At 44.0% G+C, this 24,646-nt stretch overlaps 1 protein-coding gene across 8 annotated transcripts in view; it reads left to right on the forward strand.

The window, feature by feature from the left end:
• Positions 1 to 689: 689 nt before the first annotated feature.
• The window catches only part of SLC25A36 (solute carrier family 25 member 36), a 64,670-nt gene continuing 40,713 nt past the window's right edge, over positions 690 to 24,646 (forward strand). Inside the window, exons 1-4 of one of the 8 annotated variants that reach the window (XM_073359968.2) lie at positions 690 to 985; positions 4,198 to 4,461; positions 4,807 to 4,915; positions 22,998 to 23,168. In XM_073359968.2, coding sequence (XP_073216069.1) covers positions 4,908 to 4,915; positions 22,998 to 23,168 — 179 coding nt within the window. In that variant the 5' untranslated portion in view covers positions 690 to 985; positions 4,198 to 4,461; positions 4,807 to 4,907. Of the gene's footprint in view, positions 986 to 1,005; positions 1,345 to 2,523; positions 3,104 to 4,197; positions 4,462 to 4,806; positions 4,916 to 22,997; positions 23,169 to 24,646 lie in introns of those variants that run through there. The other 7 variants (XM_073359966.2, XM_078854442.1, XM_073359967.2 and 4 more) reach the window with 7 other exon arrangements.

The following is a 24,646-nucleotide window of genomic DNA, read 5'->3' on the forward strand; positions in this document are numbered from 1 at the left end:
GCTCCCATTGACTGCAATTCCCAGCCAATGGGACCTGTGGGGGTGGCACTTGGGGTGGGGGCAATGTGCAGAGCCCCCTGGCTGCCCCTATGCATAGGAGCCAGAGTGGGGGACATGCCTCTGCTTCTGGGAGCCGTGCAGAGCTACAGCACACATGGAGCAGGACAACCCCCAGATCCGCTCCCCAGCAGGAACTCGAGGGCCAGATTAAAACATCTGAAGGGCTGGATGTGGCCCCCCAGCTGTAGTTTGCCCATCCCTGGCATAGATAGAACTGTACAATAGTGATATGCCTTCTCCCACACTGTACATAACATACTATAGGGACACATTATTTCCCATGATGAATGGTATGCTGATGTACTGTATTGCATGCTGTAAAATACCGCATGATAGCAATATGCTATCCCCTATGCCGTATGGCGTTCTAGGAGATCGTGTATGCTTTACAGGAGCATGCCATTGCATTAAGCTGTCCATTAGTTATACACTGTATCCTCACATCCCTCTCTTCTCCACGCTCCCTCTCCGGACAGCCCAGCCTCCTCCCCACCACCCTTAGCTCTTTCATTGAAGAATTTGCGAGTCCCTCCTCAGGTGAAAGGCGCCTGCTGAGCTGGGCCTGGGCGGTGATGTCACATCCTCCCGTGGGCCAATGGCAGTGTCTGTTTATGTTGGGCCTAGTTTCATATTCATAAGCGAAGGCCTGTGGGGGCACTGGCTTTGCTGCGGGAGGTTGCTGCCGCCGCCGGAGGATTCGGCAGCAGCTGCGATCCAGGCTGCTGTTCTCTCCGCGGGAGGGGGGCAGGAGTCGGCGCTTGGCGGCAGCTCTGACTCCGTGTCTGCTCATTCAGGGCCCAGAGGAGTGAACTGGCAGAGAGCAGAGCGGAAGCGCCCATCACCTCCCTCCCTCCTTCCCGTTTGCCGCGGACGAGAATGAGAGAATGAGCCAGAGAGACACCCTGGTGCATCTGTTTGCTGGAGGGTAGGTGCAGCCGCTAATGATTACTTCGGCCTCACCTCGTGCCCCACTGGCGTGTGCATGTGCAGAGCCTTTGTAATGTGATCAGCCGGGGAGAGGTTTGGGGGAAATGGGGCCTGTCAAGGAATAGAAGGAGGTAGGGGGGAAAGCAATTCGTTAGCGTTTCTCAGGGAGAGCCCCTTTGTGCGAGATGTTTCCCCGTTCCTAAGTGTCGGCGAGGCCCGGACATGCAAAGCAGCACCTCTCCCCGCGACTCCTCATTGCTGCAGCCCCCAGGGAAATGGCTTCCAGATCTGCAGCCTGGTGCAGCCGCTGGGGTGGGGTTGCTGGCGGGGCAAATCCTCCTTTGCTCTTTGGAGAAGGTAGGTGGTTGGGTCTCTACAGCCCTCGCTGTGGAGGGCCGAGGTGATTGCAGGGAGTGGGTAGTGGCGGCAGGGACGCTTGCCTGGAGGGTGGATGGGAGGAGGCCACGCACTGCAGTGTCTGCAGGATCCCTGTAGGAACTAGGGAATGATCTGCTGGGGGGTGTCTCGACTAATTCTCTCCTGGGGTGAGGGGGTGCGGGCAAAGGATCGAGATGCTTGGGCTGAGAGTGACGTGGTTGGCCTTTGGGGTGAGTGAGATGGCTGGCTGCTGTGCGCGACGCGGAGGGAGGGTTAGGATGAGGACCGTGAACATGCAGAGGGCAGCTTGGGGGGAGGGAATGGGGTTTCAGGGCACTGTAGGTGGAAACTGGCGAGCGGGGATGTCAGAGGGTGTCTTGGGGCGGCGGGGGGGTTTCAGGGGGAGGTATCTGCGCTGCATGGATGCAGGGGCTGTTTGCAGTGCGGAACGCTGCTGGCATGGTGCGAGGTAGCCCGGCACTTTCGGGCAATGTCTTGCAGAGGTAGCTAGACGAGCAAGCGGGTGTCTGGGCCGAGGCTGGTATTGCTTGCGCAAGTACCAGGGTTAAAGACTTTCTCTCACCTCGCTCTTTCCTGTAAGGCGGCTCAGCTCTTATTCTGCAAGCGAGCGGGTTCCTCTCTCCTTCCCCCAGCCCTTCCCTGCAAACCCCAGCCCCTGCCCGGAGTCTCCAGGCCCTAGCCGGCGGCCGTGAAGGTGGCCTGAGCCCGCTGCATTTTCCTCTCCCCTCTCCACCACGGTGTGGCTGCCTCAGCTCCGGATCCTGCTCACTCCTAGCCCGCCCCGCCCCGCCCCTCCCAGTCTCTGCCGCTCTCTCCGGACCCAGGGGGACCAGACGCCGAGCCGGGACAGCATCAGTGCCCACCCCCGCAGAGCCAGGCTCGGTCCCTCCATTAGTTCCGCTCCCGTTCGTCCCGGGGGGGGCTGTCACAAAACGGAGACCACCTGGGTCTCTGAGACCTTCAAACGGAGACCACAGCGTCTCCTGCCCCTCCACGAAGGGAAACCCCCTTTTCTTATCACTCCCAGGGGAGGAAACTCTTCTGCCCTTCCCTGAAAGAGGACCCACCTTTCCCTGCTGGCTGCTCGCCTCTTGCTGCATCCGCAGGGAGCATTAGGGGTGGTGGGGAGGCTGCAAAGTTAGGATCATTCCCCCCCCCACACACACCTCCCCGCCTCTGCTAGATAACAGCCTCCCTCCCGGAAATCCCTCTCCCACCGATGCTAAGAAATCTCCCCCAGGGGACACCCGACGGCAACCCCTTTTCCACCTCCCCCTGGCCGGGATCCACCCTTTCCTTTCCCTCCCCCCCTCTGAATGTGGAGGAGGCTGAGTTAACTCGTCTGTCTGCACCGCTTCTCTCTGGCCGCCTCTCCCCTCCCAGTGCTGCGGCGCTGGTCATGTGAACGGGGCCGTTGGAGCTGGGCGGCGATGTCACGTCCTGCCGCCCGGGCCAGCGGCGGTGTCTGCTCATGTTGGGCCCAGCTGCGTGTTCAGAAGTCCAGGCCCCTGGTTTGCTGTGGCTGCAGCCGCGGGAGGACGCAGCAACCCCGGCTGCAGTCATCTGTGGCCGGGGGCAGCGGGGGTGGGTTCGCTCTGGACAGCTCTGCGCTCGGCAGCAGTGAGGGACCTGGCAGCCCATCACCTCCTGTCTGCAGGGGCCAAGCATGAGAGAGGATGAGCCAGAGACGCAGCCTGGTGCATCTCTTTGCTGGAGGGTAGGTGAAGCCACTAGTTTCTCTCTCTAGCCGCCTCTCCTTATACTGCCACATGGTATGGGGGCCTGGCAGGTGAGAGAGGCTCTGATGGTGGGGGTGAATCTCTCTGTTTTTATGTGGCCTCTTAGTGGAAATTGGAGGTGTACCTTGGGGGCATAGATGGCAGTGGGGTATTTTATAGTTTGTTTAATGGTATGTTTCCCAGGAGAGGAATGTGTCATGCACACACCTCCCTCCACCCTATAGGCAGAAGAGATTGGAGAAGTGCTGCAGGCAGAAGCATGTATCTAGCTGGTAGCAGGGCCCATTGGCTGGGATGGTTTTTGAGCAGTTTACTGCACCATTGTATATTCTTGCATAGCGAATGAACTCATTGTCACTCTTGTTCTGCTGGAGGAGTTGGGTGCCAGGGGTCTGTCTTAATCTTCTCAGGATCTGTAATGTGAGGAAACTCTTTAGATGGCCTGTCCATTGTAGGGTTGCTTGCAGGGCCTTCAGACAGTTCTGAGGGTGGGAAGAGGGACCTAGCATCTGGGTGGAGCGGGAGGAGAAGGTTCATCTAGCCAGATCTTATAGGAAAGAAGGGCGACTTAACTGAGCTGTGTGTGCATGTGTGTATGTATAGGGGGGTGTGTGTGTGTATGTACAGATGCGAAGGTCAGGGAGGAAATGGGAACGGATTCAGGGTTAGTCATTTGGGCTTGGTGTTCTGGTGCAGCTGGGAGAGTTCTGTGAGGAATTATGAGGGTGGTCTATCTAGTTGCCCTAGTTCTTGATGGATGGGAGTATGGCCTGGTGGGAGGGCAGGTCTCTCTGATAGATTGTAGATTCAGGCTGAATCAAACTATAGGATTTGGGTGTGAGTAGACACTCTAGGATCTTAATAAGAAAAGGAGTACTTGTGGCACCTTAGAGACTAACCAATTTATTTGAGCATAAGCTCAAATAAAATGCTCAAATAAATTGGTTAGTCTCTAAGGTGCCACAAGTACTCCTTTTCTTTTTGCGAATACAGACTAACACGGCTGTTACTCTGAAACCTAGGATCTTAATGAGCAGAATGTGTCTGATCCCCAGCACTTTCCTTGTAACAGTGCCTGGGCAGGTACAATTACTTCCAGTTTCTGCCTTCCAGACGTACAAGTGGAAGGAGAGGAGAAGTAATGCAGCAGCAGGGCCCAGGACAGCACCTCCTGGGTTTCAGCTCCTTGTAAAGCTTCAGAAAAGCCGGAGAGAGAGAGAGTCCCTGCTGCCTCTAACATTCTGAACCCTCATCTCAGCATCGTGACTTGACAGCTCTACAAAAGGAAGGCCAAGGGAGTGAGAGAAGTTTGCTTGAGAGTAAACACAAAGTTAAGGTCTGTAAACTGAATCAAGGCCAGATGCAGATTATTAATCTCTGCAGCTAATGAATTTCCCTGCCTTTGAGAAGAAGTCTGGTCTATTAACTTTGTGGTCTGGCTACCAGGCCCTTCAAATGAGTCAAAAGTTATGTTGTGCAGAAGGTGCTGAGACACCTTATATTAACTTTTCATTGGGTGCTAGCCACAGATTTGCTTCTAATCCTGGCTCAGCATAGCCAAAAGTATGTATTCATTCATTTAGCAGTGTGAAATTTATTTAGGGTAACTGAACAACCCCTCTGTCACTTTAGTTTATAGCCTGAAGAGTGATCTTTTCTTGAATGATTCCTTTTATTTTAGATTTTGCTGAAGAATATAGAAGAGCACTTTAAAATATTGCTTTCTATCAGGACTGTTACCATATCTAATGCTCTACTCAAATCGTGTGTGGTGGGAACAATATGGGAAGGTAGGAAAACAGGATTTTATTCATCTTACTGGGGTTAATGTAATGCTTATGAAATGTTCCAGATATGGGACCAAAACAGAAAACTCCCAACATCACTAGCTTTAGGAGTGAGGGGGCAGTTCAGTCTTCATTTCCATTTAATTCTTGGCCTCTGTATTGAGACTACCCCTGAAGAAGTCAGTTGTAGTGACTTAATGATGCATACACATCTTCTTAGAACTGAATTGTGATCACTAGCTCATTTCATAACTGGCACCAAACAAATATCTGATTGTAACAGCTCTTGGCCGCTACCAGCTTGGTCTGGATTTTAAATTAAAGAACTAGAGTTGAAAGGATCCACTTTCTATTTCTCATTGCCTTCCTCTCTCCAGCCCCATGTACATGCCCCATATTCACATAGCTCCCTTTATAGCAGGCTTGATTGATTTTGTAGCATACTGAACTTTGAAAATTTATGCAACAACTACAACCTGTTTAGTGTTTTTAAAAATTAAAGCCATTTTACTTTGGCAGTTTCATTTTATGAAAAATAAGCATGTAAAGATGACTGTGTAAATATTATCAGTGTTTTATGACATCCAACCTAAAATAGAAATAATATTCAGCTATCTAAAAATAATAAACAATTAGGGTACCTCTTCTTACATGGGCTTACGTCCATTGAAATACCCTGTGTATATTGAAGCAACACAAACCTTTTCCTAGTAAACATTCAAGTTTTACTACATATTTCTGCTGGAGTAATTTGACTGCCATTACATTTCTGCTCCCTCAATAGCTTTATGAAAGTGTCACTACCCTTATGTGAAATCTTTATTACTAGTGTCACAGCAAAATTTGCCTTTTAGACTACTATAGATTTCAAAGATGGGAATCTTTCAAAAATATATCAAAATATGGTAGAAGTCACTTTTGGAGCTAGAAAGTCAATAGTGCAGGGAAACATCAAATAAGTATTGGCTTATTTTGATGTGTAGAAGAAAGATGAGTAGGAGATTCAAAGGTGTTATTAAAACAAGAACTTTGTATTTTGTTCACTTTGTAACAGAGAACTTTGTAAATTTTTCTGCTATTGGAACATCTAGTCTTAAAAAGGAAAAGCAATTTTAATAACTTGCAAGGAAATATTGTATTAAATAGCAAATGAATGAATCCTTGCTTTACTATCTGTATACTGAAATACCAGTATTCAGACTTTTTTATTGCAAAATAACAATTACACAGTAGAACCATAATTGATAGATTCCAAGGCCAGAAGGGACCATTGGGATCATTTTGTCTGATCCAAAATAGAACTTCCCCAAAATAATTCCTACAGCAGAGCTTTTACAAAAACTTCCAATCTTGATTTAAAAATTGCCAGTGATGGAGAATCCACCATGTTCCTTTGTAAGTTGTTCCAAAGATTTTGTTACTCTGTGTTAAAAATATATGCCTTATTTCCAGTCTGAATCTGTCTAGATTCAACGTCCAGCCATTGGATCATGTTATACCTTTTTCTGTTAGACTGAAAAGTCTATTATGAATATTTGTTTACCATGTAGGTACTTATAGACTATAATCAACTCCTTAACCTTCTCTTTGCTAAGATAAATAGATTGAGCTCCTTGAGTCTGTCATTATAAAGCATGTTTTCTAATCCTTTAATCTTTCTCATGGCTCTTCTCTGAATCGTCTCCAATTTATCAACATCTTTCTTGAATTGTGGGCACCAGAATTTGATACGGAATTCGAGCAGTGGTCATACCAGGGCCAAATATAGAAGTAAAATAACCTCTCTACTCCTACTGAAGATTCCCCTGTTTATGCATCTAAGGATTACATTAGCTGTTTTGGCCACAGTGTTGCACTGGGAACTCGTGTTCAGCAGATTATCCATCATGACCCCCAAATCTTTTTCAGAGTCCCTGTTTCCCAGGATAGAGTTCCCCATGATGTCAGTATGGCCTACAGCCTTTGTTTCTAGATGTATACATTGACATTTAGCCCTACTAAAACATACATTTTTTGCTTTTGCCTGGTTTAACACACTTAATCAGAAGCTTTTTAATATTGTACATCAGAAGCACCAAAAGTTGATAAAAAGGATTTGTACTTTTAGATATACTGTCAAGCCTGGGTAGGTGTTACAGTATCCTTGTGCAATCACTGATACTGCTCGCTTACAACACAGCCAAAGTACTATGTTAATACTATATTATTATATTAGTACTATATTCTAGACATGCATCAGGATCCACAGCCACAAACCCATGTGCCTATGCAGAGTCCCGCTAACTTCGAGCACCTTGCACTGGGGATTAGAAATCTGCACTACTGGATCTTGATGTAGGATCAGTGCCTTATGTTAGATTTCCAGTCACCTGAAGACTTGCTTGGTTGCACTTCTTAGAACTCTTTTTTTTTCTTTTTTTTTTTAAGAACTATAAAATTAACCAGGTTTTAGCAATGGCCCTTTGTCTTCTGGTTGAGTCCATGAATTTGTATTCCCAGGTAATCTGGTGATGGGTACTAGATCGGGCATATTAACCCAGGCCAGGAAGGGGAAGTACAGAATATTTAACATTTTAAGATTAGAGAATCAAGGTAATGGACTTCTGTATTGAGTAGCATCTAGATTAAGATTTTAGTCCAATCCAACCATGTACATTAAATACATATGTTGATTGATTATAGGACCTTCTGTGAAAAGGTTCGTAGCAGGAATCATTTTAAAAAATCTGTACAGAAAAGAATGATGTACCTTAGTAATTGATTTTGGGGGGGGAGGAGGCATCTCATGGGGGGAGGAGGCATCTTAGTACTTGACTTTGGAATTTATGGTAGGGGGGAAAGGGGTGCTAGAAATTGGAGAGTTACAAATGAAAATTAGTTTAGTAACCAGCATCCATGTTGGAGTGACTTGCTTTCTGTCCCAGAAATGCCCAGGGCCTTGGGGTTGCACAGAGTGAGTTCATCCTTAAAACCGTAGGAACTCAGGCTGTGTGTTCTCAGGGACCAGTCAAGGATAAGGCATTACAGTACTGCATAGGAGGTGGGAAACTTCTTTGAATGAGTGGTGTGGCTGAGCTGTGAAGTTCCTTAACTTTCTCTTGGTTTTTTTTGGTTCCCTGCAGCAAGTTGACCTTTCTCCTGAATAGGTAAACGTGCTGCAATGGTAGTCTCCAGGGCATTCTGCAATCTATACACCTAACCAGAAATCTTTGGAATCCTAAAAATAACTGAAGCTGTTTGTTTGCCTGTAGTTTTTAGTGAATCTCTGTAAAATACTGAAACAGAGTTAAGTCTTTTTAATTCATACGATGAAGGTATACTGTACAGATTAACAGTGTTAGTGTCTAAAAGGAAGGATTCATGCACTGATAGTTCCCTGTGTTCAGTTTAAGATGTTAACTCATTGCTAATTTGGGGGGTGGGGGGAGTTGTTTTTTGTTTTGTACCGGGCCTGTACGATTAGACTATTGGGAGGTCATTCATAACAATAAGGCAAAAAGTACTGCCAGCTTTGTTTCAGTTGTCCTAACCACTGGACCAAACCCACTTTCCCAAACTTAAGACTCTTGGCGCAAATTAGTATACTTTGATATATTTCAGATTTAGTCCTGATCCTCTTCCTTTCCTAGGCTACCCCAATGCCCTCCTCCCTGCAACTTCCCCTTCCTCTTTTGCCCAAATAATCCTCTCAGAAAAACCCAATGTATGTTTAAAATTGAGACACTGTAATTTGCTCCATGAATTGGGTGTTACTACTTTGAACTTCTGTGCATTAAAAATAGCTGATGATATTTTGAGAATTGTGGCATATCTAGAATGTTCTGTTAGAAAGCTGATGTTATTTAAAGGGTCACTGTCAACATAAGGATGAAGTTATAAACAAATTTATTTACTTCTGTTAGTAACAGAAACTCCAATTTATGTGTTACTATTTATGCTTTGTTTTTGTTTTGTTTTCATATTTTTGCAGTTCTCTCAACTTGGATAATGAAAATCAGTTCAGTGTCACTGCCAGATTCTTTGTGTTTGTTTGAAAGCTATCAGAATTTAAAAAAAAAAATTAATTGGGATTTTATTTTTAAGTGGTGGAAATATTCCCTTTTGTTTTAGGCTTTTATAAGAAGGTGTTGGCTTTTTGTCATGTGCTTTTAAAAAAAAAATTAAGTTTTGAGCTTTTAAAATAAACCAGTAAGACCTGAACAGCTAAATAATGAGCCTTTCTGCTGGCTAATATTGTTAGATCCCTTGCTATATTTTATGGATCAAGTGCATTCCCTGGATGCTTTGTTGTGCTTAACTAGGGTTGCCAGGGTGTTCATTTTTCGACTAGAATGCCTGGTCGAAAAGGGACCCTGGCGGCTCCAGTCAGCACTGCTGACTGGGCCGTTAAAAGTCTGGTCAGCAGGGCTAAGGCAGGCTCCCTCCCTGCCATGGCTCCATGCAGGTCCCAGAAGCAGAGGCATGTCCCCTCTCCAGCTCCGACATGTAGGTGCAGCCAGGGGGCTCAGCATGCTGCCCCAGCCCCAAGTGCTGGCTCCGCAGCCCCCACCAGCCGGGAATCGCAGCCAATGGGAGCTGTGGGGATGTGGCAGCGCCTAGAGCCACCTGGCCACGCCTCTGCATAGGAGCCAGAGAGGGGACATGCTGCTGCTGCTGCTGCTGCTGTTTCTGAGAGCTGCTTGAGGTAAGCACCGCCCAGAGCCTGTACTCCTGACCCCCTCCCAATCCCCTGCCCCAGCCCTGATTCCCCTCCCACACTCTGAACCCATTGGTCCCAGCCTGGAGCACCCTCCTATACCCCAAATCCCTCAGCCCCACCCCAGAGTCTGCACCACCTCACTCCCCCCTGCACCCCAGCCTGGAGCCCCCTCCTGCACCACAAATCCTTCATCCCTGGCCCCACCCCAGAGCCCGCACACCCAGCCAGAGCCATCACCCACTCCTGAACCCCGGCCCCTGAGCCAGCCCAGTGAAAATGAGTGAGTGAGGGAGCGTGGGGAGAGCGAGTGACAGAGGGAGGGTGGGATGGAGGGAGCCGGGGGGACGACGGGACCCTCATAAAAGGGACAGGGCTACAGGGGCAGGGCAAGCGTGTTTGGTTTTGTGCAAGTAGAAAGTTGGCAACCCTATTCTGAACTAGTAGCTCCCATCAACTTCAGAAATCTTTTTTTTTTGTCTGAAAATTGTTTACCTATTGCTGTCACACCCAAGTCCCTACTCCTGAGAACACTTCCATGCACCTGCTAGCTTTAAACATGTGACTAATCCCATTCACATTAACGCGACTCCTCATGTATTTACAGTAACTCCTCACTTAAAGTTGTCCCAGTTAACGTTGTTTCATTGTTATGTTGCTGATCAATTAGGGAACATGCTCCTTTCAAGTTGTGCAATGCTCCCTTATGTCATTTGGCAGCCGTCTGCTTTATCCACTGCTTGCAGGAAGAGCAGCCCATTGCAGCTAGCTGGTGGGGGCTCGGAACCAGGGTGGACCGGCAGCCCCCCCATCAGCTCCCTGCTCCCCTAAGTTCCCTGTGCAGCAGCCTCCCAGCAGGCTATCAGTTGCTGGCAGTTCAGCTGTCCCTCCCCCCACTGCCATGTGCTGCTCCTGCCGTCTGCCTTGCAGCTGCTCTCAGAGCCTCCTGCTCGCTGTATGGGGGGTGAGGGCGGGCAAGAGGGGGGTCTAATGTCAGGGTGTCCCCCTCCTCCCTGCTCCTGCACCCCGCTTGCCCCATCTCCATAGTGCAGGGGGGACACATGTCAGGGCTCAGGACGGAGGGAGCTTCCTGCCATCTCAGCTTGCTGATTAACTTAACAAGGCAGTGTACTTAGAGTGGGGTCAGTGTACTTAAAGGAGCAGTGCGCATCTCTCTCTCTCACACACAGGGTGTGTGTCTTTGTCTCTGTCTGCCATGCTGTCTCCCCTCCCTCCATTCGTTCTGCCTTGTAGAGTGTGAAGCTACATTAACGAGTTAACCCTTGCAGGCTTAGCCAATTGCTAGTTAATCATTTAGCAGTAAGGCATCCCCTGGGAAATATCCCACCCTCTGACTTCACCACCTCAACCAAGCTTCACACTCATTATGGACTGTCCTGCCTGGCCCCTGAGCTCCGGCTGGGGAGGCTAGCCCCTGGCCCCTCCCCCGCTGTTCCTTCTCCCCGCAGCCTCCACGTGCCACCAGTGCTCTGGCCCGCAGCCCAGGCACTGTGGCTGGTTCTGGCAAGGTGGTGGGGCTGCGAGCTCCCGCTGCTCTGAACGGCATGATTGGGGGGGGGGTTTGGATAAGGGGCAGGGAGTTCCGGGGGGGCAGTCAGGGGGTGGGGAACAGGGGGTTGGATAGGCGTGGGAGTCCAAGGGGGTCTGTCAGGGGTCAGGGGTGTGGATGGGGTCAGGGCAGTCAGGGGAAGGCAACGGGGGGGGGGGGGGGTTGGATGGCGGTGGGGTCCCGGGGGGGTGGTTAGGGTCGGGGGGGGCCTCAGGAGGGGGCGGTCAGGAGACAAGGAGCTGGGGGGGGTTGGATGGGTGAGGGGTTCTGAGGGGGGCAGTCAGGGAGCGGGAAGTGGGAGGGGGCGGGGGCCAGGCCATTTGGGGAGGCACAGCCTTCCCTACCTGGCCCTCCATAAGAGTTTCACAATGCCGATGTGGCCCTTGGGCCAAAAAGTTTGCTCACCCCTGCCTTTATTGAGACTGTCACTGTGTTAACTGTGCTGGTGTTTGTGGTGCTAATGATATTTAAAAACACGAACAAAGCCAGACTCATTTTTGTTACTGAAGTAAGTGGATAGCCCTTTGAATGCACACAGGAATCAGATCTGTTGTCATGGATGTGCCATTTTTACATACAGACGGATACATCTCCTGTGTTGAAACTTAGCAGAAACAGGCTGGAAAAGTGGCCTACAAGTTTCAGCGTGTGGACAGAGGAGCTTCTCTTGGTCTCAGGAGTCTGCCTGTACCCCATAATTCGCAGGTTTATGGCCATAATTTGTATATTAGGAGGAATAGTGATAGTCTTTCTTCATTTTTTACTTATTTATTTTAAATATCTTCCTACCAGTTTTTGTCTTGTGTGTCAGTGGATTTACAGCAAGGTGCCAATTGTGCAGTCTTTAAATCATCAGGGCTCTCTGTGGGCACAGGAGTCCACTTGTGCAGATCAAATTGTGGCTCAGAACCCAAGATATAACACAAAATTACGAATCAGAGGCAAAGTTATAGGCTATAAGAGGAACATGCCACAAAATATTTGCTAAAGCTGATAAGGCTTTTGATAAATATACGTTTAAAAATACAGTACCTGCCAGATGTAGGCCTTAATCTTGTGAATTGCTGTGTGTGAGCCCTGGGTTCAGCCTGTGCAAAGCAGCTTTTCGATATTGGGGTGTATGCGTTAAATTCTCCAATTAGAAACCATTGGTTTTGATTTGCATTGTGACATGACCTAGTACCTGACCCCTTCAAAAAGTTACTCACAAGCAGCTTTACTCACCTGAGTTACAGTCACTGGGACTACTGACGGGAGTAAAATTACAAGCATGAGTATTTGCAGGATCAGGCCTTGAAATAATTAACAAAATACTGACTGTTCTATGACAGAGAAGTAAGTGTATCTCTTCTTTTTCATATTGGCTCTCTAAATCATGATTTACAATGATTTGTGTTAAGCCACAAACTAAAAAAAGCCTCCATCCCCATCCCCTCAAAAAGAAGTTAAGTCTATGGGGAGGGTTATGGGAGGAGAATGATGAAGTTCTTTGGTGATAGCAGTTTGGTTATAGCAGTAAGACTCAGACCTTAGTGGTTCTGGAGCTAAATTAGCAATCAACAATACCCAAAAAAGCCACAGTGGTGTGAATTCATTGTTTCTTTTAGTATTTTTATATATAAAAATCAGGATACTTTTACTATGTTGTTAACCAATTGTAATTGATTAAATACTAGTGATATTATTCTCTCAGTGAAATGGCTGAGCAGGTATTACTATTAGGGACAAAATGAGATCAAACTAGCTGGAGACATATAGGGTAACGGGAAAACATTCTACAAATACATTAGAAGCACGAGGAAGACCAAGGATAGGATGGGTCTGTTAGTGTGGGGGGGGGAGCAGGGGGGGTGTTTGGAGGAAACAATAACAGAAAATGTGGAAATGGCAGAGGTGCTTCATGATTTCTGTTTCAGTTTTCACCGAGAAGGTTGGTGGTGATTGGATGTCTAACACAGTGAATATCAGTGAAAATGAGGTAGGATCAGAAGAGGCTAAAATAGGGAAAGAAGTTAAAAATTACTTAGACATATGAGATGTCTTCAAATCACCAGGGCCTGATGAAATACATCCTAGAATACTCAGGGAACTGACTAAGGAGATATCTGAGCCATTAGCAATTATCTTTGAAAAGTCATGGAAGACGGGAGAGATTCTAGAGGATTGGAAGATGGCACTATATATTTGCCCATCTATAAAAAGGGAAATAAGGACAACCCAGGAAGTTACAGACTAGTCAGCTTAACTTCTGTACCCGGAAAGATAATGGAGCAAATAATTAAGCAATCAATTTGCAAACGTCTAGAAGATAAGGTGATAAGTAACAGTCAGTATGGATTTGTCAAGAATAAATCGGGTCAAACCAACCTGATGGCTTTCTTTAACAGGGTAGCAAGTCTTGTGAATGGGGGGAAGTGGTAGACATGGTATATCTTAACTTTAGTGAAGCTTTTGGTACTGTCTTGCACGACCTTCTCATAAACTAGGGAAATGCAACCTAGATCGAGATACTCTAAGGTGGGTGCAAAACTGGTTAGAAAATGGTTCCCAGAAAGTAGTTATCAGTGGTTTCACAGTCATGCTGGGAGGACACAATGAGTGGGGTCCTGCAGGGATGAGTTGTGGGTCCAGTTCAATATCTTCATCAGTGATTTAGATAATGGCATAGAGAGTACACTTATAAAGTTTGTGGATGATACCACGCTGCGAGTGGTTGCAAGTGCTTTGGAGGATAGGATTAAAATTCAAAATGATCTGGACAAACTGGAGAAATGATCTGCAGTAAATAGGATGAAATTCAATAAATACAAAGTACTTCATTTAAGAAGGAACAATCAGTTGCACAAGTACAAAATGGGGGTCATAGTGGACCACAAGCTAAATATGAGTCAACAGTGTTATACTGTTGCAAAAGAAGCAAACATCCTTCTGGGATGTATTAGCAGGAGTGTTGTAAGCAAGACCAGAAAAGTAATTCTTCTGCTGTACTCTGCACTGATTAGTCCTCAACTGGAGTATTGTGTCCAGTTCTGGGTGCCACGTTTCAGGAAGGATGTGGACAAATTGAAGAGAGTCCAGAGAAGAGCAACAAAAGTGATTAAAGGTCTAGAAAACATGACCTATGAGGGAAGATGGAAAAAAATTGGGTTTGTTTAGTCTGGAAAAGAGAAGACTGGGGATGGGGGAGGCATGATAACAGTTTTCAAGTACATAAAAGGTTGTTACAAGGAAGAGGGAGAAAGATTGTTTTTTCTTAAACTCTAAGAATAGGACAAAAAGCAATGGGCTTAAATTGCAGCAAGGGAGGTTTAGGTTGGACATGAGGAAAATCTTCCTGTCAGGGTGGTTAAGCACTGGAATAAATTGCCTACACGGAGGTTGTGGAATCTCCATCCTTGGAGGTTTCTAAGAGCAGGTTAGACAAACACCTGTCAGGAATGTCTAGATAATCATAGAATATGGGGGTTGGAAGGGCCCTCAGGAGGTCATCTAGTCCAAGCCCCTGCTCGAAGCAGGACCAATCCCCAATTTTTGCCCCAGATCCCTAAATGGCCCCCTCAAGCATTGAACTCACAACCCTGGGTTTAACAGGCCAATGCTCAAACCACTGAGCTATCCCTCCCCCCCATACTCAGTTCTGCCTTGAGTGCAGGGGACTGGAGTAAACAACCTCTCAAGGTTCCTTCCAGTCCTATGATTCTGTCAACTACAGTTGGTTAATAACGTAATAAAAGTATCCTGATCTGTTAATATCTTAGCTTATTAATTAAATCACATAGTGTTTTAATATCATGTGCTGCAAAGAGCTACAGGAGACACCTTAAAGGACTGCTTGTGAGCCTCAGTCTGAGTAACACGGGTATAGAATCTCTCTTTAGTAAACTATAGTAGTTTGGCCATCTATTAATAGTATGCCCGAATTATGAACACAAAGAAGTGGGTGTTTCTTTCTATGTATTTTTGGTGTCCGTCTTAATAAATAAATTATGTGTGCAATAAATATTGAAGACTAATATTGGGAATTTACTCCTATACAGTGGTAACACGTGTTTCCTATTAAAATGCACTTTGGTCTTATTTATGCCACTGTCAGAGTAACTGACCTATTTGTAAATAACCTGTACAGACATACAAGGAACTTTATGTTTAGCAGCATGTCTGATATTTCAGTTCTTTACCCACAGATTCTGTCTGTTGAATCATAGTGAAGGGGCATGCACAGATTTATTTTTGTCAGTACTAACAATTCACATTAAAATTCAATTTTAATTTTGTATCTTTTTTACAATGCATTTATTTTCAGGATCAAGGCTTCACTTAGTGTTTCAGTGCCAGTTCGGTAAGCCTTGTGACTACAGTTAATAACTGCATTGTATTCAGTTCCTCAACGTTTGGAAGTTTTCCTTCCATCCAGACAAGTAAACAGCTGATGCATTATTACAAAATCGCTATTGAACCTTCCCCTCCCTACACCATTCTCTAATCTGGCAGGTCAAGTGCAAAAATCTAGAGAAGTTGATTGTCTGTGTGGTGGTGGTGTGTTTTTGTTTTGTTTAAAAATGCTAAAATAAATATTTTTACAATATTTTTTTACTTTTACTTTTCCCTGGAAATGAAAATGGTTTAATCTCTTCCCATCACCAAAGCTAAATGAAATACAAAAAGTAAACAAGCTAAATGATAGGGGGTGGGAGGGAAGATGTAAGGGCCATTAACTACGCAAGGGCCATTGTCTTAATGTAACTTTTTACCTTACAGTATCCTTTTGGATGACCAGCTGTACATAGGAGTACAAATCCTGTGCCAAGGAAAAACCAGTGGTGTTCATAAAATCACTGCTTTGATGACAGAGCAAAAAGTAGAGAAAGAGTATCGAAAGCATAAAGGGCTACTTTAGTGGTTGGCTTTCCACTGTCAATTGTACCTACCTGTTAGTTCATATTCTTTCTGCTTATAGTTACATTTTTAATAAGGCTGTAGTATGTGTCATTAAACAGTGTCTGTTACAGTCTCCAGGAATTTAGTGACCAGTCGTTGACTGCAGGCATATTACTCCTGGGGGGACTCTGTGTCAAAAAATTAAATACTAATAATTAATAAAACACTTGAAGTGAGCTGTAGCTCACGAAAGCTCATGCTCAAATAAATTGGTTAGTCTCTAAGGTGCCACAAGTACTCCTTTTCTTTTTGCGAATAACTATTCAGTATTTCCTAAACACATGAAAGTTAAGTTACAAACACTTGGTAACTAATACCTTGTATTCCAATTATAATCCTAGATTTTCATTTAAATTACATTATGGAACACCAAACAGCGCAAAAAAAATAAATAGAATGTCATTTTAAATTGCTCAGACTTTCACACATGAAAGGCCTACAGTTTTGCTAATAATTGACCTTGACCTGGCTGGGTTCTTTGGGAAGTGCTTGGTTTTGATTGTCCTCACATTTTGACTGCTTGGTAAATGTTTTATTTGCCCTCAGAGTCTGTCCCCCCACCCTCTTTCTTCTTCTTGCAATATGTAAGTAAAATAAATCCTGAGCTGTAATCTAACTCCATTGTGCCACTTTGGCACAGGAGAAAAGTGAGAAAGCACATAGATCTTCCTTGCTGATTCCCTTACTGTCATTTATAAGGATTTACATCACTCTGGCAATGTAGGGGCCTTAAAACTCTTACAGGTTTTATGCTCCTGCGGGAATTGACTGAGAATGGGAACAGTTAACTGACAATAGGAACATTTAACAATGTTACTAAGCAGGCAGGCTGCTACATTTCTGCCTGGGGGAAAGAGCTTTCCTGGTGCATAATAAAAAACAAAACAAAACGCCCCTACCCCTCCACGTCCCAGGTGAGCTGCAATAGCAAGCGAGAGGGAGTTTCTCTCTTGCTTGTTGGCAGGTGCGCATGCCCAGCCCCGCCCCCTGACAATGATCAGCCCATGCCTGGGCTGCCAGGGGAGAGGTGCGTGTCCTCTTGCAGATTTCTTTTGCACTTTTCTTTGCGGGGGGCACAGAAATATGCAGGCCATATGAATTCTGCACTCCTGTAGGGGCACAGAATTCTGTCAGGAGTAACGTATGCATAAAAGTGAGCTTCTTATCTCCATGTACCTGTCTTCTTAGCCACTGTAAGCAGGTGGTTAAATGAAATATTATAATCCTAACAGATGGGCTGTACTGGTACTTTTTTTCTTAATATAGTGAAACATGGTTCACACTGGTTCAGGTGTTGCTGAAGAGAAATGGAAATGCTGCAAGAATCAAGCGCAAAGAGAGTTCACAATCCCATGCAGAGTAAGTGGAGAAGGGGTGGAAATAAGGACACCAAATGTCAAGCTCTAATGAAAGAAATGGGTCTGATTTTTTTTTTTTAAATGTCTTTTTACTTGAAAGCAAGGGCTGAAACTCCATCTCCAAGGGCCTTGTTGGATGTCAGTGTCACAGCCTGCAGAGCTCGTATGGTATCAAATAGCATGCTACTAACAAGGGTCACTTTCAGGTGGCTTCAAATCAGCTCCAACACCAGCCAAAGAATGAGGAGGTGATTTTAGCCTTAACTTTCTGTGTTACATTTAAAAACTGTGAAAGGGATTTGTACCTTAAGATGAGAGGTGGTGGTGGGAATGAATCTTTTCTGTCAGTGTGTAGTGAGACCTCGTTAACATGCTACCCCAAGGCCATTAGCTTATTTTATCAGTGCAGCTGACACCTCTCCATACTAAGAGTGTTAGTGTTTGCACAAAGAAAATTGTACACAGTTGCTGTTTATTTGTAGCTGTCATAAGACCTACAGCTCTCCCCTTTTTATGTACTTCCACGTACACAACCATCCGAACACATGTTGGAGCTGTGCAGGAGAACTCTTAATGTGATAACGAAATAGAAGCTTTCACTTTAAAGATCTTCCTATTAAACAGGACTAAAGAGAGAGAGAGAGGATAGTCTTGTGACTAAAGCACAGTCTGTGAGTCAGGAAATCACGGCTGTGTTTCTAGCTGTGTCATGTACTTCTGGTATGATCTTGGCTAGTCATCTAATAGCTCCATGCCTCAGTTTCCCTGTCTATAAAAGTTAATATTTGCATCTCTTCTAATGGTGCTGAGACTTAAAGGTTGTGTAGTTCTTTGACTGATAAAGAATAGCATGCCCTGTATCAGCAATAATTCATATGCAGGGTGTATATAAATCTACACTGCAGACTATGGCATAGGTTATATGAGTTTATTATGTCAAGCATTCACCATATATGCTATCATTTTAGAAATGAGGCACTCTACAATTCTTTATCCTACATCCATGTAACTGTGAGAGGAGAAAATATTTATATCTGTCTCATTAATAAGTAAAATCCAAAAAGCCTCTTTTAAAATAATTCACTGTAATAGTTCTTGTCTGTTTCCCTTTCCTATACCCACTTCTAAATTTCTAAAAACATTCACTTACTCTGCATTTAAATGATCTGCCTGCACAATTCTACTTAATCTAAAAAGGGGCACTTTTACTGTATATTGATAAAAGGAAAAAAAGCATCTCAAACCACAATACCTAAATATTGAAATAGCTATATTTGTTTTTTACCATTATTTTGAAAATAACTTAATAGATTAGTGGTTCTCAACCTTTCCAGACTACTGTATCCCTTTCAGGAGGCTGATTTGTCTAGTGTACCCTCAAGTTTTGCCTCACTTAAAAACTCGGGCTTTGGCTTCATCCCCGTTCAGCAGGGCTTGGGCTTGGCCCTGGTGACCTCATTAAAACGAGCTTGCCCACAGTTTGGGAACCACTGATCTAATATATAGAACAGTATTAAAAAATCATTGTGCAAAATTTTAGTTTGTACTGAGTTTGCTAGTGCTTTTTATGTAGCTTGTTCTAAAACCAGGCAAATAGCTAGATGAGTTGATGTACCCCCTGGAAGACCTCTGTGTACCCCTGGGGATACATGTACCCCAGGTTGAGAACCACCGGCATAGATGATTTAAATAGGGGTGAAGAGATTTCCTAGACGGGTCCTTTGAATGCCAAGTTTCATTCCATTTAATTTCTTTTCCCCTTCAGCAAATAATTTTTAAAAAATGGAATCAACATAGTCTAAACTTATCTGAAGAAATATATGTACTAGTTCCTAATTTAAATTACTGAAACCTTCACAGATTAATGACTTAAACTTGGTAAAAGTTCAAGGTAACAATAAAGAATGCTTTGTAGTTTTGCATTTTCTAAAGCCTGCAACTTTAACTTTTTGGGAAAAATCTTTTTAAAAAAACCTTACTTCAAATGTGTACTGCAAGGTATTTTTGAAAACCTTGTTAAAAATAACTGCACAAATTTTAAAAGGTAAGACTGGATGTTTTACAGCTAGCCTTTGGGAGTGAGGATGGGCACGGGGATGGGCACAGATTTTCAAATTTTCCACTTTTCCAGATTTGTGATTGATTAAGCAGTGGAAGGACAAATAATTTCTCCAATCTTATAAAACTGTGAAAGTTTTACATAGTTAACAAAAAGATTGGGCAAAAATAGTATTAAGTAGGTGGCATCCAATCATTAAAATCACTATAGCAGCCTTACAAAGTCCTAGGGATAGAGAGTAATGCTTAATACTGTTTGGAGGAAAGGCTACCAAACTTTCAGATGTCATCACATAACATCCCTGTGTGAACTACCTACATGTAAACAACTTCTGTAGTTCACACAGGGATGTTATGTGATGACAAATGGGACAGGGGTCCTCCATATGATTGTGGATGAGAGGGGAAGGGATTCAGAAGACAGTCTCCCAATGTGATCCACAAAAGGAAAGTCTGACAATGCCTGGTAATGGTTCTGTGTTTGAACCTGGGCTACTATTTAGCAAAGCAAATCCCAGACCTTGGACCTGCAAAACATTTGTTCCCTGAAAGTATAGCCCTGTTCTTTACTCATTTGGATCTTAATATTCTGCCCCTCTTCTCCTGCATCCAAGAAAATAATATGTTTCTTTTCCTTACAAATTGGAAGTACTCAGCAAGCAAAACATTTATGGGATAGAAAGCATAAGTACTCCTTCTTTTGTCCTGGCAATGTGAATCTGAAGCCAGTGTTAGAAATAAATTTATTACTATGACTGTAATGAACGTTGTATCTTTAGTGTTCTAATGCTTCGTTGATTAGCTGATGTTATGTACATACCATGAATGGAAAAACAATGCAGGCATTTATTGTATAAGTCTGGTTTAACATGGTAATAGCAGCAGTTTCATATATTCTTGATTGTATATCGCTTTGTGTAAAGATAACACATTTGTTAACATGTTGTAGCATTTAAAATATATTCAGGCTATGGATGGAAAATGTTCCACATGGCATGAAGTAGAGAGTCAGTGCAAAATAAATTGCACCTCCTTTGTAAAGAACTTTGAAATCTAATGATGAAAAGAGTATATAAGAGCTAGGATAGAATAGGTCTGTTATATATGTATATATTTGTATGGCTGTAAATAAGAAGTTTTAGTTTTAAATTTACTTTCACTACCAAGTTAAGATATGTGCAGTTAATTTAATAAGCTAATATTCTATCGTACTTCCCTAGGCCAGTGGTTTTCAGCCTGTGGTCCGTGGACCCCTGGGGGGTCCACAGACTATGTCTAAGATTTCCAAAAGGGTCCACACCTCCATTCAAAATTTTAGGGGCCCGCAAATGAAAAAAGGTTAAAAACCATTGCCCTAGGCTATTTTAGCTTCTCTATGTGTGAAAGTGCTTATGGCCCCATCACTATATTATTTGAACTCCAGTTTTGGAATCTATTTAGTATTTAATACACAGACACTCTTTGTTAGTATGTTGAGACGCCTAATCCCTTACTGACTGTATAGTGACTCAGGGTGCTGAGAATAGAAATGGTCAAGAAACATGTGCTTCTATTTAAAACTTGGAAGTTAATCTAATTCACTTTAGACTAATCTTGGAATTGGAGAAGAGACTGAATGGATCTGGGGATTGGTAATGAGATATTTCTGGGTCACTCATTTCAATGTAGTATGGGTGAAGATGACCAAACTTTTATTATTGCCTGTATAACTGTTTGTGAATTTAGTCTAGTGGGATGCAATACAGAAACCATAATCATAATTGGCATGAATTTTGTGGCCTTCTGTGCAGCAGGAAAGGATTGAGGATTCATACAGAAGCTAAACTACATTTGGGTGGGAAGTATATCAGTACTGTAGCATAGTGGCAGGGTGAAGAAACTTTCACTGTTACCTGTTCTTTGGATAGAGTGGATTTCATTCTCCTGGGTTCTGTCTCTGGGACCTTTCATGAGCATTCCATTAATTTTTTTAGAATCACTATCTATTACCGGAAAGTTTTAACTCCTAAGGTGAAATCCTGGCCCTGTTGAACTCAATGGGTTTTTACCCCTAATCATTAAGTGAAACACTATATGGTAATATTAACAGGTAGGTGAAAAGAGCTGTTAAATCAACAGAAGTTTTAAACAGTTATCAGTTTTGAGACTTTCCTAGTCTTTCAACAGAAAATATTTGATGGTTAGAATCTTATTCCAAACAATGCCCCCAGTTCTGCCTTCAGCTAAGCAAGCACCACTTCTATTGAATTCAGTTGGAGTACCCCTAGTGTAGCTGCAAGTAGAATTGGTATCATTATATTTAATTTAACAGTAAGGTTCTGACTTAAATCTGCAAAAATTAGAATGATCAGAGTGAAGTCTAGAACTCTGGATTTATCAATTGGGGGATTGTTTATATAAACTCATCTGGGGAAGTGGAATAATATTTAAGCCTTTTTTGAGGTTGTGAGGCATGTACTTTTTCAGCAGTGGTAGCAGTAAAGAACCATTGGTGTTCTTCATGCCCTAATCATGATTCATGTACTTTCTATTTTTACTTATTTTCCCTGAGAGGTTTTTTTGTGCGAAGTGTGCATTGAGCAGATGGGTATGTAGATATTAGTTAAAGCAATTATTAGCACCGCACAATAATATGAGTCCTTTACAAAACTGTCAGAATGCCATTTACTTGGCTGTGTTGTGCTGCGGGAGGGAGGAGGAGGAGTGATGCAGCGCTTCTCAAAGATGATTGGCGGGACTGTACAGTGAAACTTGAAAGGACCGTGGTTCTTTCCATTTCTAACCAGATAAGAAGACTTTCATTTTCCCAGATTCAGGTCCATTGTGGTCTGTTCTCTGAACAGTAAATCTACTTCCTTGCCTTGAAGAAGTAAGCCAGTAAATTGTCAGAAGACTTGCTTTCCCTGCTACCATTGCCAAAATTTAAAGCGGGGTTTTGAAATAATCTGGAATAACATAGCTCTTAACATTTTGCCTTACTGGTTTCTTTACCTCCCCTGCTATTACCTGTGTATAGTGCTAATGTACTGTGTACATATCCTCATATAAACACCCCAGTTTTGCATATTGGGAATGTTAACAGCTTTGGTTTGATCAGGAATGCACCAAAAATTAAGAAGAGAAGGTTAAGTTTCAACCATAAGAAGCTAAACATTTTAGACACTCACCTTCCAGATCAGAGAGGACCTGTATGCACTATAGGTAGTGCACTTTTGCACCAATCAGAGTTACTTGTTTTGGCAGTTAAAATTTTCACTCTTAGTTGTGGGATTAACAAAGAGAAATTGATTAATCAGTGTCACTAGTTCAAGGGCATGTAGTAGTAACTACACTACTATCATGAATTCAGATTATTGTTAGCTTCTCTATCACCATGATCCTGAGCCATCTTCCGTTTAGCTAAAGTAATGACCTTTCTAGTTCCTTCATGGCTTAGAATTGCAATAATCTTATTTCTTTTTGCAGATGTGGGGGTACTGTTGGTGCAATTCTGACATGTCCACTAGAAGTTGTGAAAACACGGCTGCAGTCCTCCTCTGTTACACTCTACATCTCTGAAGTTCATCTCAGCACTGTGAATGGTGCTAGTGTCAATCGAGTAACTAGAGTATCTCCTGGACCTCTCCATTGTTTGAAGTGAGTACTATCTGCATGTTCCTGTTCTTCTGATCCTTTTTAATTTTCATGGGGTATTATTTGTTTTTTCTTTAGAGAGAATGTCAGACAGCCCCTAACTTTTTGCCTTCTAAAACATAGTTGGTTTGTGCACTGAGGTTTTTGAATGTAAGTTCTTACAATGTAGTCCTGCTACAGTCTCCACTCCATAAATGGTTATCTAAATGTAACATTTGATCACACTGTGAGAGAATAAGATCGGACTGGAACTTCAGCCCCAGAAGAACTGATCCTTATACTAAGGAATGCCAAACAGTATCAAATGATACAGAATGCTCCTAAATATGCATTTTATTTTCATGGCATTTATGTTTGCACAAGAATGTTTTCAATGACCTTGCTAGCCAGTCAGCACCCTTGTTTCCCTGTAATTTTTCAGATGACTTTGATAGCCAAAAAGAGATTCTGACCCAGGGAGGAGTTCAGGGCCCTAATACAGTAACTCCTTGCTTAACATTGTAGTTATGTTCTTGAAAAATGCAACTTTAAGCAAAACGATGTTAAGCGAATCCAATTTCCCCTTAAGAATTCATGTAAATGGGGGGGGGGGGGGGCGGTGGCGGTTAGGTTCCAGGGAAATTTCTTACACACACACAGAGTATAAGTTTTAAACAAACAATTTAATACTGTACAGAGCAATGATGATTGTGAAGCTTGGTTGAGGCGGTGAAGTCAGAGGGTGGGATGTTTCCCAGGGAACTAGCATTCGGCTGAGCCCTCAAAGGTTAACACGTTATTAATGTAGCCTCACACTCTACAAGGCAGCTCGAATAGAGGGTGGGGAGACAGCATGGCAGACAGAGACACACACCCTGTGTGTGGGGGTGGGAGGAGAGAGAGATGCTCTTTGCCCCTTTAAGTATGCTGACCCGACTCTAAGTACATTGCTTTTAAAAAGATCAGGAAGTTGAGACAGCAGCTGCGGTCGCTCCATCCTGAGCCCTGTCCTGTCTCCACCATGCCCTATATGGAGAAGGGGTAAGGGGGGGGGGAAGAGAGAGGGGGGACACCCTGACATTAACCCCCGCTTCCCCCCTCCCCTGCACAGCAAGCAGGAGACTCCCAGGAGCAGCTCCAAGGCAGAGGGCAGGAGCAGCACATGGCAGTGGGGGAAGGGACAGCTGAACTGCTGGCAATTGGTAGCCTGCTGGGTGGCTGCTGCAAGGGAATTTAGGGGAGCGGGGAGCTGATGGAGGGGCTGCCAGTCCACCCTGGTTCCAAGCCCCCACCAGCTAGCTGCAACGGGCTGCTCTTCCTGCAAGCAGTGGACAAAGCAGGCGACTGCCAAACGACGGTATAAGGGAGCATTGCACAACTTTAAACGAGCATGTTCCCTAATTGATCAGCAACGAAACAGTTAACCAGGACGACTTTAAGTGAGGAGTTACTGTACAACGTGACTTGGAAACATGGTTATCCCTTGTCTTTCCTCCTCCTCT

The sequence above is a fragment of the Lepidochelys kempii genome, chromosome 9 (assembly GCF_965140285.1).
Source record: "Lepidochelys kempii isolate rLepKem1 chromosome 9, rLepKem1.hap1, whole genome shotgun sequence".
NCBI classification, from domain to species: domain Eukaryota; kingdom Metazoa; phylum Chordata; order Testudines; family Cheloniidae; genus Lepidochelys; species Lepidochelys kempii.